The sequence below is a fragment of the Pyrus communis genome, chromosome 12 (genome assembly GCF_963583255.1).
Source record: "Pyrus communis chromosome 12, drPyrComm1.1, whole genome shotgun sequence".
NCBI lineage: Eukaryota > Viridiplantae > Streptophyta > Magnoliopsida > Rosales > Rosaceae > Pyrus > Pyrus communis.
Genome location: NC_084814.1, coordinates 17,463,812 through 17,478,631, shown reverse-complemented (window position 1 = coordinate 17,478,631; position 14,820 = coordinate 17,463,812). Strand labels below are relative to the sequence as shown.

At 35.3% G+C, this 14,820-nt stretch overlaps 2 protein-coding genes across 4 annotated transcripts; one reads left to right on the top strand and one right to left on the bottom strand.

Annotated features, from left to right (window-relative positions):
* The first annotated feature begins 9,400 nt into the window (after positions 1-9,400).
* On the top strand, positions 9,401-9,997 carry LOC137710095 (trihydrophobin-like). The gene is made up of 2 exons (XM_068449050.1): positions 9,401-9,432; positions 9,526-9,997. Exons 1-2 carry the CDS (start codon positions 9,401-9,403, stop codon positions 9,995-9,997), a joined length of 504 nt encoding a protein of 167 aa, XP_068305151.1.
* Positions 9,998-10,817: 820 nt separating this feature from the next.
* On the bottom strand, positions 10,818-14,487 carry LOC137710673 (uncharacterized). Of its 3 annotated transcripts, none has more exons than XM_068449763.1 (5): positions 14,245-14,487; positions 14,007-14,124; positions 12,674-13,136; positions 12,243-12,370; positions 10,818-11,433 (listed from the first exon to the last, which is right to left on the bottom strand). In XM_068449763.1, exons 2-5 carry the CDS (start codon positions 14,082-14,084, stop codon positions 10,969-10,971), a joined length of 1,134 nt encoding a protein of 377 aa, XP_068305864.1. In that variant the 5' UTR covers positions 14,085-14,124; positions 14,245-14,487; the 3' UTR covers positions 10,818-10,968. The 3 variants fall into 3 exon arrangements, with proteins under 3 accessions (XP_068305864.1, XP_068305865.1, XP_068305866.1); XM_068449764.1 differs by having other exon boundaries at positions 14,249-14,487; XM_068449765.1 differs by lacking the exons at positions 14,007-14,124; positions 14,245-14,487 and adding an exon at positions 13,327-13,965.
* Between the last annotated feature and the right edge of the window lie 333 nt (positions 14,488-14,820).

Below are 14,820 nucleotides of genomic sequence, written 5' to 3'. Positions count from 1 at the left end.
ACGTCCAAAATCCTTCAAACTTGCTCTTCGAGCTCTATGAGAAAGTTTTAAGACTCCCTGTGATCTTAAAACTCGACAAAACCTCCACAATCACGAGCATGTGAACAATACCATCGATGGAGTCCACAGGTTCAACGGGTTTTCAAGGGTTCCAAGCCAAACCAAGGGTATGAGTGTGTTGGTTAGGCCACAAGGAACATGAAGAAGGTATTTGGAACCTCAATCCATGTCAAAATTGTGAGGTATGAAGATGTCCGTACAAATGGTGAAAATGGAAGAAACGTCGAGAAGGATAGAGAGAACCAGAAAAGAAAGAAGAATGGTGCACGTGTGCATGTGAGGATGTGTGTGTGTGTAGGTTTAAAATAATCCCAAAAGCCAACTCAAACGTAGCCCATTTACACACACGCAACCACTAACAAGTAAGGGCAAAAACGTCATTCTCGCGCTAACAGTAAATTATTTCGGAACGGGCTGTCACAAGTACATTTTTAACAAATTGGTATATTTAAGAATGGATACATATAAGATTAAAACTTGAAATATTTATAAAAATTTAATGGGTACAAACTTATTCTAATTTTATTTTTTATATTTGAATTGAAAATTAATTAGGAGTTTAATAAGGGTGTGAGTATTAAAACTCTAAATCCATTACTAATTTTTTTTTATAAAAATTATGTATCTTACATGTAATTCATTAATATATTAATGCTAGGGACTTTGATTAAAATCTAAAAGCTGATAAGGTCTTAGTCAATGAACATTAGAAACTAGGGAATGGAAACTAATTTTCCAAAAATAAATAATAAAAAAATATATAAAAAAAAAACCGTCAACTGATAGTACACCATATAGATAATACTTGGGTACTCACAAGTGAGTAGTCACCTTTTGATTTTGTCCAATGATATTTTAACACATGTTTTAGTGTTTAAAATAATAACGGACATGTTGTCACTTAGTACTACGGTTTAGTGGTATTCTTCTTCACTTGTAAGTGAGAAGTCTTAAGTTTGATTCTCGCCAAAAGCAAAGTTAAACCACATTATTATGGCCAGCCTAGTGTGAGGCTTAACCCACTCCCGTACCCCCTTAGTTTGGATAATATCGTTTGTTCAAAAAGAAAAATAGACATGCTAATAATTTTTCATGGGCAAGAAACACCTGGCATTTTTTATTTGATGTAGACGACCTTAGTTTTAATTGTTTTTTTTTTTTTTTTTTTGCAAAGACAATCTTTATAGCGTGATTTATAAGATAAAAATTTCTAAATATAAACACAAAGTTCTACGAATTAGAAACAAAGAATTTTAAGTAATAGCTCATATTTATCTTTTGAATAGTCAAATATTATTTCTTTTTACAAAGAGAACCACCAACCTCTCCAATTAAAGTTGAAACCAGTATGCTGTTGACCAAAGAAAACGACCAAATATGCTCAATTAGGGGTAGACAAATTAAACTAAAAGAAGTATGATTAATTAAATTATTGTATGATAGTTGTATAGGAGTACAGGCAGTAAGCAGCGCAAATCAAGGCGTATTCATGTCTGCCATAGCGAGGGAAGGTTATTGCGAGCAGCGAGCTAATCACGGAGCTAGGGTTTTTGACCTGTCCCTCTACCCCCACAATACTTGACAGATGAGTTTTATAGGACTTTTACATGATTTGTATTTCAAATAATCTGGACCAGCTTTGAAAACCATTATTTTGGGGGCCGATGAGCCCTCCAATACTTTCTTTGTAAATCATTGGCGCTCTCGATGGCATAATGCATGCATGCATGGACGGATCCATATAGGGACCTGGGAGGTCCCAGGACCCTTCGGAAGTCCGAAGAAACACTTGTGATCGACTTTCGGGACCCTCCAACAATTTGGGCAGGTGCAGCGGAGAGGCTTGTTGCCTCCATGGATGTGTATGCAACAGTGCTTACAAAGAAGAAGAAGAGGTTTCTAATTTTTGTTTTAATCCTCCAAATCGTCGCTCCTAGACTCTAGTCTCAACTCCCAATTATAATATATATGTTACATTAACAAATTTCATCTTTGTAAAGTCATTAATTGATGTGTTATGTTGCTGAGGAGAATTTGTTGGTTTTATTACCTTTGAGATTAATCTTGATTATTATTATTATTATTATTATTTTTAAAGTGGGACAACTAGTGGTAAGCCATAGTTATCCACCCCTTCTAGGGGCCTAGAAGACTCACAGATACATTTCAGCTTTCTCATGACCACAGTCAAGCAGACTCACTAGCTTGGAGCCTCGAACCCGGGACCTCCCTGTTTTTTGTATTTTAAGAGCCAAAATCCACGCGCTTACCACTTGGCCACTTGATGTGGTTGGTTAATTTTGATTATTCAATGAACTAAATTCAATAAAAAAAATAGTGCTATGGAACCAAACTAGTGTAATATTTTTTTTTTTTAACTTTTATCTTGGGACCCCCCGATCTTGAAATCCTGAATCCGCCACTGCATGCATGTCTGCTTTATCTAACTAAATATGATTGATTATTTGCTTGCTTTTCAAATTCTATCGATTGATCTACTCTACCTTTGTGTCGTGATGTATTCTAATTAATATTTAGTGAATGTCCTCCATCCAAATCTCATCCCATATGTACAATTAAGCTTCTAAATCTCTTCTGATGATGAAGTATTTACTTATTCACGTTCATTTATAAATAGAGTATGATTGTCGCTCATCTACTAAAAATTGTATATTAAATGAGAAATATACTTTACTAGCGGACCAAGTGATTAAAAACATTGGTTAATTAAACACTAAAGAACCATTTTTTACCATACCACATTTCTTAATTAGTTACCTAACTTGATTCTCGTCAAAGGCGAAATTGAATCATATTATTATGGAAAGCTCATTGTATGGTTAAACCCACTTCTCCACCCTCCTTAATGTATATACTATTGTTTGTTCAAAAATAAAGGTGACTCCATATCTTAGATGTCGCTATCGTGATGTCAAACCCTAATAAGAGTCATTGACACTAACTTGAGGTCGGGGGGCAAAATGGTTTTTTATGACCGCCATCTTGTGCTAGACTACTTAAAATTGTTATCGAGTAAAATTATGTAATGTGTTTTCGAGTCTTAAGTCACGTCGATATATTTATAAAAAAAAATAGAAAATTTCATTTTAATTCTTGACGAAGATGATTTTTAGATTAAACCCATAAGTAAGATCAAAATCAAATTTTAGTCCCTTGATACATTAATAACCTCATTTATTAATTATATTTTGTTTTTTTTTAATTATTTCTCTTTTTCTTCCTGATTTTTAATGTATTAATTTTATTTCATTTATCGTAAAATATTTTGTTGTAAACATTTAAATAAACTAATTTTTGTTATACAATATATTTCGATGTATTTTGTCTTCTTCATTTAGGTACATTAAATTCATTATAATAGATTTAGGTGCATACATTTAGGTACATTAATTCCATATAATACATTTCGGTGCATACATTTTGGTATACACATTTAGGTACATTAATTTAATATAATACATTTCGGTTCATATATTTCGGTACATACATGTCACATCCCGGCTCGGGGTCCACCACATCCCAGGCCCGCTCCACCACCGTAGCACGATATTGTCCGCTTTAGGCCCCGACAACACCCTCACGGTTTTGTTTCTGGGAACTCACACGAGAACTTCCTAGTGGGTCACCCATCATGGGAGTTCTCTTGTGCACTACTCGCTTAACTTCGGAGTTCCGAAGCCAGTGAGCTCCCAAAAGGCCTCGTGCTAGGAAGAGATGGGAATATGCATATAAGGCTTACAGGATCCACTCCCTTGGGCGATGTGGGACGTCACATACATTTCGGGTACTAACATTTAAATACATTAGTTCAATATAATACATTTCAGTACACACATTTAGGTACATTAATTGAGTCTTTCAAGTTTGAAGAATGTTAAATACAATTAATAAATTAAAAAACCCTTTTTTGGTCAAAAAATAAATAAAATTTTATATATTAATAAATTTAAATATTTAATGGGAGACATTAAATAAAATGCACTTTAATTATTTTGAATTAAGGACATATCAAGGGATTATAATTAATATGTAATCTAACACAATATTTATTTTAAATTTCAATCTTCTTGAAAAATTAAAGTTAAAAAAACCCTTTAAAAAACAAAAGTCTGGACGTACTTTAACCATTTCTATAAAGGTGTGATATCCACACACCCATTTTTACTTCTCACACACCCTTCTAATTTTCAATCGTCGGATTGGATGAAATGAAGAAGATCAACAGACATAAATTAACAAGGAGTGTATAAGAAGTAAAAAGGGGTGTGTGGATAGCACACCCCTTTCTATATGTTTTCAACCCCACGACAATAAGAAAAACCAAATTAATGCAATCCAATGTCATCACTACCTTTTTCTGTGAGGATAAACTGATATGGTTCCAACCGTTCATACTCGATCTTATTCTCACATGCATGTCCTTTTCACCTTGTCAAAACTAATGCTAGACAATGTAAGAGTTATATATGAATTAATATATGATGGTGATATCGACCTCTTTCCAACCATAATCATATCCCTTAACATGCAAGTGGTGGCAGTGGCGGCTTTGGGGGAGTGCCAAGTGATATCCACTTCTCTCCTCCTATTTCCTTTCTCTCTTCTCACACTTTTTTCTTTGTCTTTTTGTCTCTATAAAAAAAATTAATACAATATGTTGACGTGACTTAATCGTAGCCGTTCAATAGGAAGGAAGAGAATGGGAGAGAGATTAGGATGGGAGAGAATCCTCATCCGAGTGCTAAAGGGGTAGGATTTTCTCCCATTCTAATCCCCTCCCTTTCCCTCCCCTCCTCTCACACTTTCCTTTTTGTCTTTATCTTTCTATAAAATAATATAAAATACTGACGTGACTTAATCATAACCGTTTAGATAGAAAGAGAGAAAATGAGAGAGAAATTAGGAGGGACAGGGCCCCATCTCCAAGGACCCCAAACTTTTAATTATATATATTTATAAAAAAAAATTCAGTTGTATATATTTCAAAATAAAAAAAAATTATATGTGCATAACTTATTTAAGTATAAATTTGATTTCTTAGACATATACCTTCGTTTAAATCATTTCTTAGACATATACCTTCGTTTAAATTCTTCTATATCTATTGTTTAGTAGATGATATCGTGTTACAAAACTGGCTTTCATACTAAGTTTCATTCTCATAATATACACCAATTAAAAACACTTGTACATGAAAGAGCCCTATTTTAATTTTCGCACAAGTCCTTGAAATCTCATAGCCGCCCTTGCCACAGTGGTGGATTGCTCTAGTAGTTAATGTTTTCTTCTTCAAGCCAGTAGCGTCTTTAGTATAGATTAACATAAAATATCATTTGTAATAAAAAATATACCCCCGTTAACATATCATAATAATCTCACCTAACATTTCTTTTTACTAGAGCGATATCGAGTTAAATGTTACTTGGATGCCTATGCATGATTGCTTTCCGTCATTACGGTATATAGAAGTTAGAACATCATATATTAGAGTTCTAAAGGGAAGAAAGCATGAACAACAAATAGGACTGCACATGCTATTGTGACGATAACACTAGCTAGTATTGCCTTCAAGTAGAAAATTGTACTTACTCAAAACGATATTTCTCTTCTTATTAATTTTGAAAATAAATCTCAAATTCAAATCCGATTTGATCTCATCGATTAACAAAATAACAACCAAAATTGTGCACATACCACTCTAAATATAAGCATGGGCTTTCTTATTAGTAAATGAAAGTCCTATAAGGCCACTGGGATTCAAGTTTTACCTAATGGAGGTTCCACTTTGTTAGTATAAAATACATTTTCCTACTTGTTTTCTTGTTTTTTGTTGAAATAATTGTAGGATTTTAGGTATGATTTTGGAATGTAAAATGATCCATAAGGCGTGTCGAGTTCCAAATTGCAAAGTGAACATCAAAAGCCGACATTCGAATCCGAACGCCTACGTCCCCACGAAACTGCAGTAGATTTCGTGGCCCCAATATCCCCCATATTTTCTGTGACTTGGATCTGCAACTTGCCTTTTTACGTCTTTGCATGTAATAAGTAATGCGTTTTCTTTTCCAACCGCCTGCCAAATATCTGATTGAAAATTACAAAGAATTCTAATTTCATGGGGAGTGCAAATTATAATTAAAAGCAACTCTCTTTTGATTTTGGGTTAATTTATATATATACTAGTATTTGCCTACACACTTTGTGTATGAACACATTTTTTTTATAAAATGAGAAGGAGAGAGAGAGAGAGAGAGAGAGAGAGGGGGGGGGGAGAACAAGAGGGGGGGGGTGAGAGGTTTTTGTTTTTGGTTTTTTGTTTTTTTTTTTTTTTTTAATTTTAAATATTAGAGATATTTTAACATCACCTGTATGTGAGGCTTCAATAAAAAATAGTAAAATTTGGACATGTGAAATTACATTATTGCCCATCATTTTTTTGTACGATAGAAGACTAAGTTGTCTTTTCATCCTCTTTTGGTTGACAAAAAGTGTTTCATTAATTAATAGAGAAGAGATATATTTTTTGGTTGAACTGGATCAAATTGTTAGAATACTATTTTGGGTACGACTAATGTTAGAGAGATTAAAATTTTAAACAAAATTTTATAAACCAAATGATGTGGATGTTAAGATTGGATTATTACTTTTTTTTTTTTTTTTTTTTTAACAAATGATAGTATTTATACTAAGGGGGTGGGGGAATGAGCCAAGTCTTACAATAGGCTTACCATAATAATGTGGTTCAACTTCGCCTTTGGCGAGAATCAAATCTATGATCTCTTCCTTACAAGTGAAGAAGAATACCCTTAAACAGTAGCACTAACTACTAAGTGACGACTGGATATTACTTAAGTATTTATTAATGTGTTTATTAGTGGCATAATTTAGTTTTAAAATGTGATACCTCTAAAACCAAACAGTGTCACAAATTTGGTTCAAAAATGCTACTTTTACTACATAGTTGTATCATCTCTCTAATAGAGATCAAACCAACATGGGTTGGCGGATCCTATTTTTATTAGAAAAATGATATAAGTTATAGTACAAATAGGTAATATGTGTAGCATTATTCATTTGACTTGCAAATTTGCTTATTTAGAATTAAACAATGTCACAAAAAAAAAAAATCATGAAAAAAAAAAAAAAAAAAAAAAAAACCCAAAATCATGAAATATTATCATGAAAAAAAGCTGCAAATACTGTGCAGTCAAAACTCGAATTGGTCGTCGGCGGACTCCAACCGTGAGATAAAATACTCGACCACCCCCCTCTAAAACCCTACTAGTAGACAAGGTAAAGACGAGAATACAATAACACTGTCATGTTCGCGTATCTCAGCCGTCAATTACCTCCCCCAGTCACATCCAACGTTGATTCTCCGGCCGCTAACTCCGGAAAGTTTGAAACGTGTCTCTTTGTGATGTGAAGGCTCGTGCGCTCTGACAAGTTCCCGTAGGGCCCCCCACGTGCTGTGCGAGTCTCAACCTAACGGGAAGCGAAGCCACTGCACGTGCTCCGTCAAGGTGGTCCAGTGAGAATGTGAAACGTGGTGACGATGACGCTAGGCCTCACATGCTCCTAACTACCGTTGTGGAATACGACATCGTAGAAGTAGAGGTTGTGGGATACGACAATTAAGAGGAATAGAAGACAGGATGGGAGCGTGATTCAAGGGACTATGCACTTCTTCTTTTTTTAATTTTTTAATTTTTATTTTTTTTACCATTGATATTATTTATACTAAAAGAAAGGTTGGACTAAGCTTCATAACAAGTTAGCAATATGCGGTTCAAATTTATTTTTGTCGAGAATCGAATTTAAAACTTCTTACTTACAAATGAAAATGAATACTACTATACTGTATTACTAAATGACATATTTTGTCTTGTATAACAAAAAATAAATGTAATTACTAAAGGTTGGTTGAATTGATAAAAATCGTTCTTTTTATTAGACGTAAAACTCAAGTTCGAGTTTCGCTAAAGAAGATTGTGACATGCCCTTATTATGCGGTACCCTCCCCTTCTTAAACTTTTATTAAAAAAAAAAACAAAACATGATGTGAAAAAATGTATAACATGAGTTTTTTTTTTTTTTTTACTAATTAAAATTTTTTAATTTAGGAGTAGAGGACAAAAGAGGGCATTAGATTTTCCCATGAGACACACATGCAAAGGATATAGTTTTGATTAAATCTCTATCAATTACTCTTGTCACAAGAATCATACAAGGAGTTAACTAATTTGAGTTAGTCTTATGCACCTGTTTTGTGTATAACTTTTTTTATGACTTGTCTAACTTTTTGACACAAGAACAATCACTTAATTTTACTTACCGACGTTAACTCTTTAATTTGATTATGTGCCCTTTTAAATAAATAAATAAATAATAATAATACCAAGCACTGCTCTTCGTTTTCTTTCCTCTTCATATGAAATTCGACCAATAAAACTTCTTATGATTGTGAATTATGGGGTATTCTGCTTGTAAACTATGAACAATCAATTTTTTTTTTTTTGTTGATTTTCGTGGACGATCTGTTTTTGTTTCAATTGGGTTCAATTCGATAGGTTCGATCTGGTGGAAACTTATTCGTAGATCGGGGGTCCTAGGTCGGAGTGGGAAAGAGGTAGTGGTCAGTGAGGGAGGAGGTGGTGGGAAGGGAGAGTACCCAGTACGTTGGGTTTTTATTTTTTTTATTTTGTTATTTTTTTTCTGTTATTTAGAGTTTTTATTTTGGAGAATCTTTTTATTTGGAGTTAGCTCTGTTAGGTTTTTGTTCAGTTAGCAGACTAGTGTCAAGATTTCAAGCGAGCCACAGAAAGGCCACATATACAAATGGTTTTGTCCTTTGCAAGCAAAAAGCACTATAGTATTTTTAGAATTGTATTGATTCATTTGTAACTAGGGTGGTGCTATCTAGACACCCCCATTTTAATTTTCAGTCTTTGGATTAAATGATGTGAAGGATTTAGGGTTTAGAGTTACCTCTGTTAGGTTGTTGTTTTAGATGTGCATTTATGTCAATACTAGTAGTCGTTTTCTTTTACAATAGAAGAAAGTTGATTGCTTGAGCTAGTCTGATCCTACCTCATTTACCATCGACACTATTTGAGCCAATCTCAATAACTTAGGGCTAGTTTGGGTTTGCTATACCTTTTTAAAAAACTGTTTATGATGTGCTTTAACAATAATCAACTGTAAAATAAAGCAGTTAAGAGTTTGATCAACTGTATTTTAAAGTGTTGCGAGTATGAAAAGTAGTGTAACAGCACTTGGTAAATTTTAATATAATTGTAAAAAGTGATAAAAACTAGATATGGTAGTGCGGGTGGTGGCGACACAGCGATGGCAACAATAATGGTGGTGATGGCAACATCAACGGTGGGGGTATGATGGTGGTGTTAGTAGTAGGGTGTAATGGTTGTAGTGTAAAAATATCAGTGGTGGCAATAGCGATTGTAGTGGTGGTGGCGACAACAGTGGCAACGATGGTGGTAGTGAGGTTGGCGGTGGTGAAAGGATGGTGGTGGTGACGACGATGTTGCCGGGGGTGGTGGGGGCAACAGTGGTGATGGCAACACAAATGGTGTGGATATGGTTGTGGTTGGGGTGCATAGGTAGCAATGGTGGTAAGGTGGCAACAACCGCCGATAATCGTGATTGTGGTTGTGGTGATAATGGTGGCGTTTATGGTTGTAGTGGAAATGGTGGCGGCGGTGACGACAATGATGGTGGTGGCAATACTAGTGGTAGAGGTTGTTGTTGTGGTGATGGTGGCAATGGTTGTGGCAGCAACAGTGACAATTGTGGTAGCGGCAATGGTAACAACGATGGTGATGTAAGGTCAGTGGTTGTAATGGTAGGTGGTGGCCCTCACTTTGTGTCTCCAAGGTGTGAAATGTATTTAGAATGATAAATAACATAAACAACATATTTAGTTTTACCAAATACTTTTTATTGCTTAATTTTAAAATGAACTAGTTTTTTTTTTTTTTTTTTTTTGTGAAAAAAAAGGTAATACCAAAAGGACTTGTAAGAATGATAAACCTAGAATTTGATATCGTTTGTAAAAAGAAAAAAAAATGTACCTAGAATTTCATTTGAAAGTAAAAGAAAAGTAGTATTCTTAATATATAAATATGAAGGAAAATAAAAGACAAGCAAACAATTTCCATCTAGCATACCAACAAGGCTACAACACAAACTGCAATGTGAAGAAGAAATTTGGCACCTTATTGCAAGTATTTCTTTTGTAGAGTCCACATATTTATTTCTTCACCTTATTGGGCTGCCTATTGAGAGAACATAAGGGAATTGCTAAGCCCAACCCAACAAAGTCTGAGGTTGAACAAGAGGTCATAGATTAACCCAGCAGTCCCCTTCAAGTCCAAGATTAGATGAGCTTAATTACTTAAACGATAAAACAAAAACATAACACAGTTGCGTTCAAGGACTAGGAGATACCAAAATCCACTAACAGTTAGGAAGGCATACAATCCATGAGTAAATCTTCGATGGGGGTGTCCCATGATCGGGATTGTGAGAGTGAGGCCAGAGACGAGCCAAAGCAATATTTAAAACCATTTTAGTTTTAGGAAAAGAAGATTCGAACTTGGATGCAAGAGAGCAGACGTACCCTAGCCAGCAGGCTTTAAACCACACCTGCCCTGGAAAGTAGAACGGGAGCAAAAGTTCACTGAAGACAACCAAAAAGCCTTGGTGTACAAGTCAGCTTATAGTCTCATGTAAATAAGTGGGATATCTTTTTTTCTGTTTTTACATCTGCTTGGGAAATGGAAAATCAGATAATTATCTGTGAATGATAAACAGACACATAAACAAAATAGAAACATGCATCTATAATCTCTTTCTCAACCTAACTGACTAATCTTTCCACGCTTCCTTGTTCAATCGTCGTGAGGCGAGGCCTTTGCCAGAGAGACTAGGAGTAATTGGCATTGAGGGTGTGTGGGGTGCCTCCTCATCATCCCAATTATCATCCCAGTTATTATCCCATCCATCGTTAACCTGCAACACCGGTTTTTCCTCATTGGAAATTGGCAGGTCCTCATCTAGCTTCTGATATTTCAACCCATTGCCAGAGAACCGCCTATTCCTAAAGCTGATGCACATCCAAGCCGATGCCAATATCACTATTGAAGCAAAGAACACAACTGCAATCGTAGGTTTTTGTTTTAGGAAGTTTGTGTAGGCAAAGTTTGAAGAATTCTCAGGCTCCTTCCTGGAACTGTGTGTGACCAGGTCCTTCAAATCAAGGTTGCATTGACCATTTCCTGCTTTTAGCACAATTGAACCACCAGCTCCTCCCTTTCCAATTGAAACCAAAACCTGCAGAACCCAAATTATATCAGATCAAAATCCACTTTTTACATGGTGACAAGCGTTACGCTTTAACATCTCTAGAAAACACGCCTATATCTTCTCAATGCAAAAACGAAAATGAGTTACATATTGCCACTGGTATGTGTCCAAGCCAACTTGGCAAGGCCATTAGTCGAGCCCATGGCCACCACACCACTATGAGTAAGAGCATTTGATCTAGCTTCCTGTAAACTCTTGTTATCAATGTAAGAGATAGGCTTTAGAATCAACCAATCTATTGTGTACTGGGATTCTTATTAGACTATTGCCTAATTGGTGCATCCGCAATACTAATATTGCATCGGTTTTTGTTTACAAGGTACTTTTTGGATAGACTTACTACCCACGTGGGATGTAGGTGTAAAGATTCAGCCAATTCATGGTAGCAGTATGCATCTGGAAAGTTTAAGAACTTATGACACACTATGATCAAAGGAACCAAGTGTCCTGGCGGAAAACTCTCATTCGCCAATTGGGATACAAGGACATGCTGAATATTCTATGAAGTCCTTCAAGCAAGGAAGCATTACCAACCAGGCGATGAAATATAACATTAGGTTGCATTTTTGTTAAAGGAAACAAGAAATTGATTCTCTTATAGCCCTAGGGATCCCCTTTGAACTATTTTGCAAAAGCAATCGCACAATTTTTTACAAAAGTACTAGGACGTTATGAAGTATTTGCATCACAATATAAATTAATTAGCTTCAATTAAGAAATCATCAAACAAAAATATCTTTTTTGATTGAACAACTCTATAGCATCTTTACACTTACCTTTCCATTTTCTTTCTCTTCAAGTTGAATTTTTGTTTTGTCCAGTTTCACAAAACCAGGAGCTACAATGGTAACCAAGAGAGGGCCTTTGGCCTTGTTCTTAATTAAAAGTGAAAGATGGGGAGAATCTGAAAAATGATAACCCACAATATGTCAAGTATGATCAATGCAAAACATAACAAACTTAACTTTAAAAAGTAAAATTAAAAAAACCATATTTTAGTATGCTAAATGAAAAATGATCTGAAAAAATATAAGGAACAAACTCTAATATCTGAAGATTTATTGCATACCGAATTCTTAACCAGACTAATAATTCAGTTTGAATGAGAACAATCCATTAGTCCAAGAAATAAGGAAAACACCCAGGATGGATAGTATAAACAATAAATATGCATAGAACTGCCATGAATACAAAATGTAAAACATACCATTTCCGGGAACTCTCAAACACGCAACCAGCTGGTTGCCCTTATCAGTGCACATATTAGAGAGATCACATTCCTCACTTCGAGTCCCCTCCTTCCTCATGGGGTTCACAGAGACTGCATTTACTCCATTACCCACCTCCTTAGGTACTTCCTTTGATTCCAACCCATCACTCGACTTCTGTTTCTTGTCCTCGCCCTCTATTTTGGATCCCTCACTCGATCCTCCCCCACTCTTTGCTACATTATCAGATTCTTTCACACCCACTTCCTTACTTGGATTGCTCTTCTTATCCCCATCACCCTCCTTTGATCCAAGCACCCGGTCTCCGTCCTTCTTCACTTTTTGAACATCGGTAGCATGCAAAACCAAATTAGACCCAACAGTGTTATCATTGGAACCATTTGAATTAGTCAATGCTAACGAACTTTTCCGACCCAAATCAGTTTTCACACTGGATTCTACCTACATTCAAAACCTCTAACAAATAAATACACGCTTAAAAGCAATTAAAATCATTCCAAAAATAAAAAGTGAGTTTCATTTGGTCCAGTTTTTAACTCCAAAAATATAAAATCACTGGTTCAAATTGCAATTTCCGTTTTAAAAAAAGGGAGCCCGCTGAGCACCCATTGACTAATGCCATGATTAATACCACATGCTTTGGATGAAAACTAATCATTCTACACTCCCAGGAAGTTCCACAATCATTGCATCCATCCAAGAACTTGAGGAGTAATGATCCATCTAGAAACTTGAGTATACCAGCTCAGATCCAGTTTCATGCACAGATTTTTGGCTCCAACATTCATCAAATGGAGGCAAACATGCACACAGAAAATTACATGAGGAAACATAAATCAGTTGATCTATGGGTCCATGAGAGAGGAAAAAACAGAGATCCATGAAGGAAAGACTGCTGCACTTTGTAATTTTGCAGTTGAAATCGATGTATAGATGTGAGGGAAGACTCAAAACACTTGCGTCCAGTAAGTCGCTGCTCATGATAAATGGCGACTGAAACTTTTCAGGTCTACGAGGAACAAAACATAGAACCAAAGTACATGATTTTAAACCATACACACATTACAGAATACCATCACTTGTTATGTGTAAAGCTCAAATGATCATCGCCAACCAAACTAAATTCTAGTTATCTTTTCCGCCAAAATAATCTAACTGGGATCTTAACTACATCCGAATCCAAACAGCAGCAGAAAACCAGTGATTAATTTTCATCCCATGATTGCAATTTATGGGATTTTATAAAATAAAAAAAATAAAAAAATAAAAAAATAAAAAAAGCAAATTCAAATCAGTTTTCTCATTCCTTACCTTCGAATCAGCACCAGAGCAATGAACTACAATCTGCAACAATAAAATCCCAACCAACAGAACAAAATCCTTCTCCATGATCTGAGACAAACCCACTTCTTTACACTACAACCGGACCCTATTTTTCCATTAAAAACCAATAAATGAAATCATTAAGCTTTCTTATATAGAAAGAAAAAGAAAACCCAGAAACGAAAACTTGTGTGAAGGGCATAGAAGAAAGGATCAGACTGCTTACCTACCAAGAAGAAGAAGAAGAAGAATATGGAGATTCTCTGTGATTGTCTTGCATAAGCTTGGTTGAATCAATGGCTGCACAAACTGTGCTGCTTAGCAAATGTTTGAGGTTGCATCGAAGAGGAAGATACTTTTCTGTGAGAAAAAAAAGGGGGTTTAAAGTTTGAACCTTGAAAGCTGGATGTCAAGTGTCAACGAAGGTACGCGGAGAGGAGACCAGAACATAGTGCGACTCAGAGACCGAGAGTGAAGAAGCAAATGGACCCGACTCCAAGGGCCGAGAATAACAGTGGCTTCAGTTGATATTGTGAAAGATAATCGGGTGTGGGCCGAACTGGGCTGTAACCTAGTCCAGATGATGGGTTATTTGCGAAAACTACTTGATAACCATTTTGTTTTGTTTTTTGTTTTTTTTTTTTTTTTTGAATTTTACTTCGAATAATGGTATACTAATTAAAAATTTTACATCATATCATGTGATATGTGATGTATTCTATGAGGAAACTTTAATATTCAATGAGATGAATAAAACCATTAATTGATATGGTAGTTGGAAAAACACTAATTGATGTGGTCT

Bases quoted from the DNA above. Each gene is read 5' to 3' on its own strand.
- LOC137710095 (XM_068449050.1), top strand. From the start codon at position 9,401: ATGGTAGTGCGGGTGGTGGCGACACAGCGATG. The intron at 9,433-9,525 runs GCAACAATAATG...TAAAAATATCAG, and splicing joins GTGGTGGCGACACAGCGATG to TGGTGGCAATAGCGATTGTA.
- LOC137710673 (XM_068449763.1), bottom strand. From the start codon at position 14,084: ATGGAGAAGGATTTTGTTCTGTTGGTTGGGATTTTATTGTTGCAGATT. The intron at 12,371-12,673 runs GTATGTTTTACA...ATCATTTTTCAG, and splicing joins TTTGAGAGTTCCCGGAAATG to ATTCTCCCCATCTTTCACTT. The intron at 11,434-12,242 runs GTAAGTGTAAAG...TGGGTTCTGCAG, and splicing joins AAGAGAAAGAAAATGGAAAG to GTTTTGGTTTCAATTGGAAA.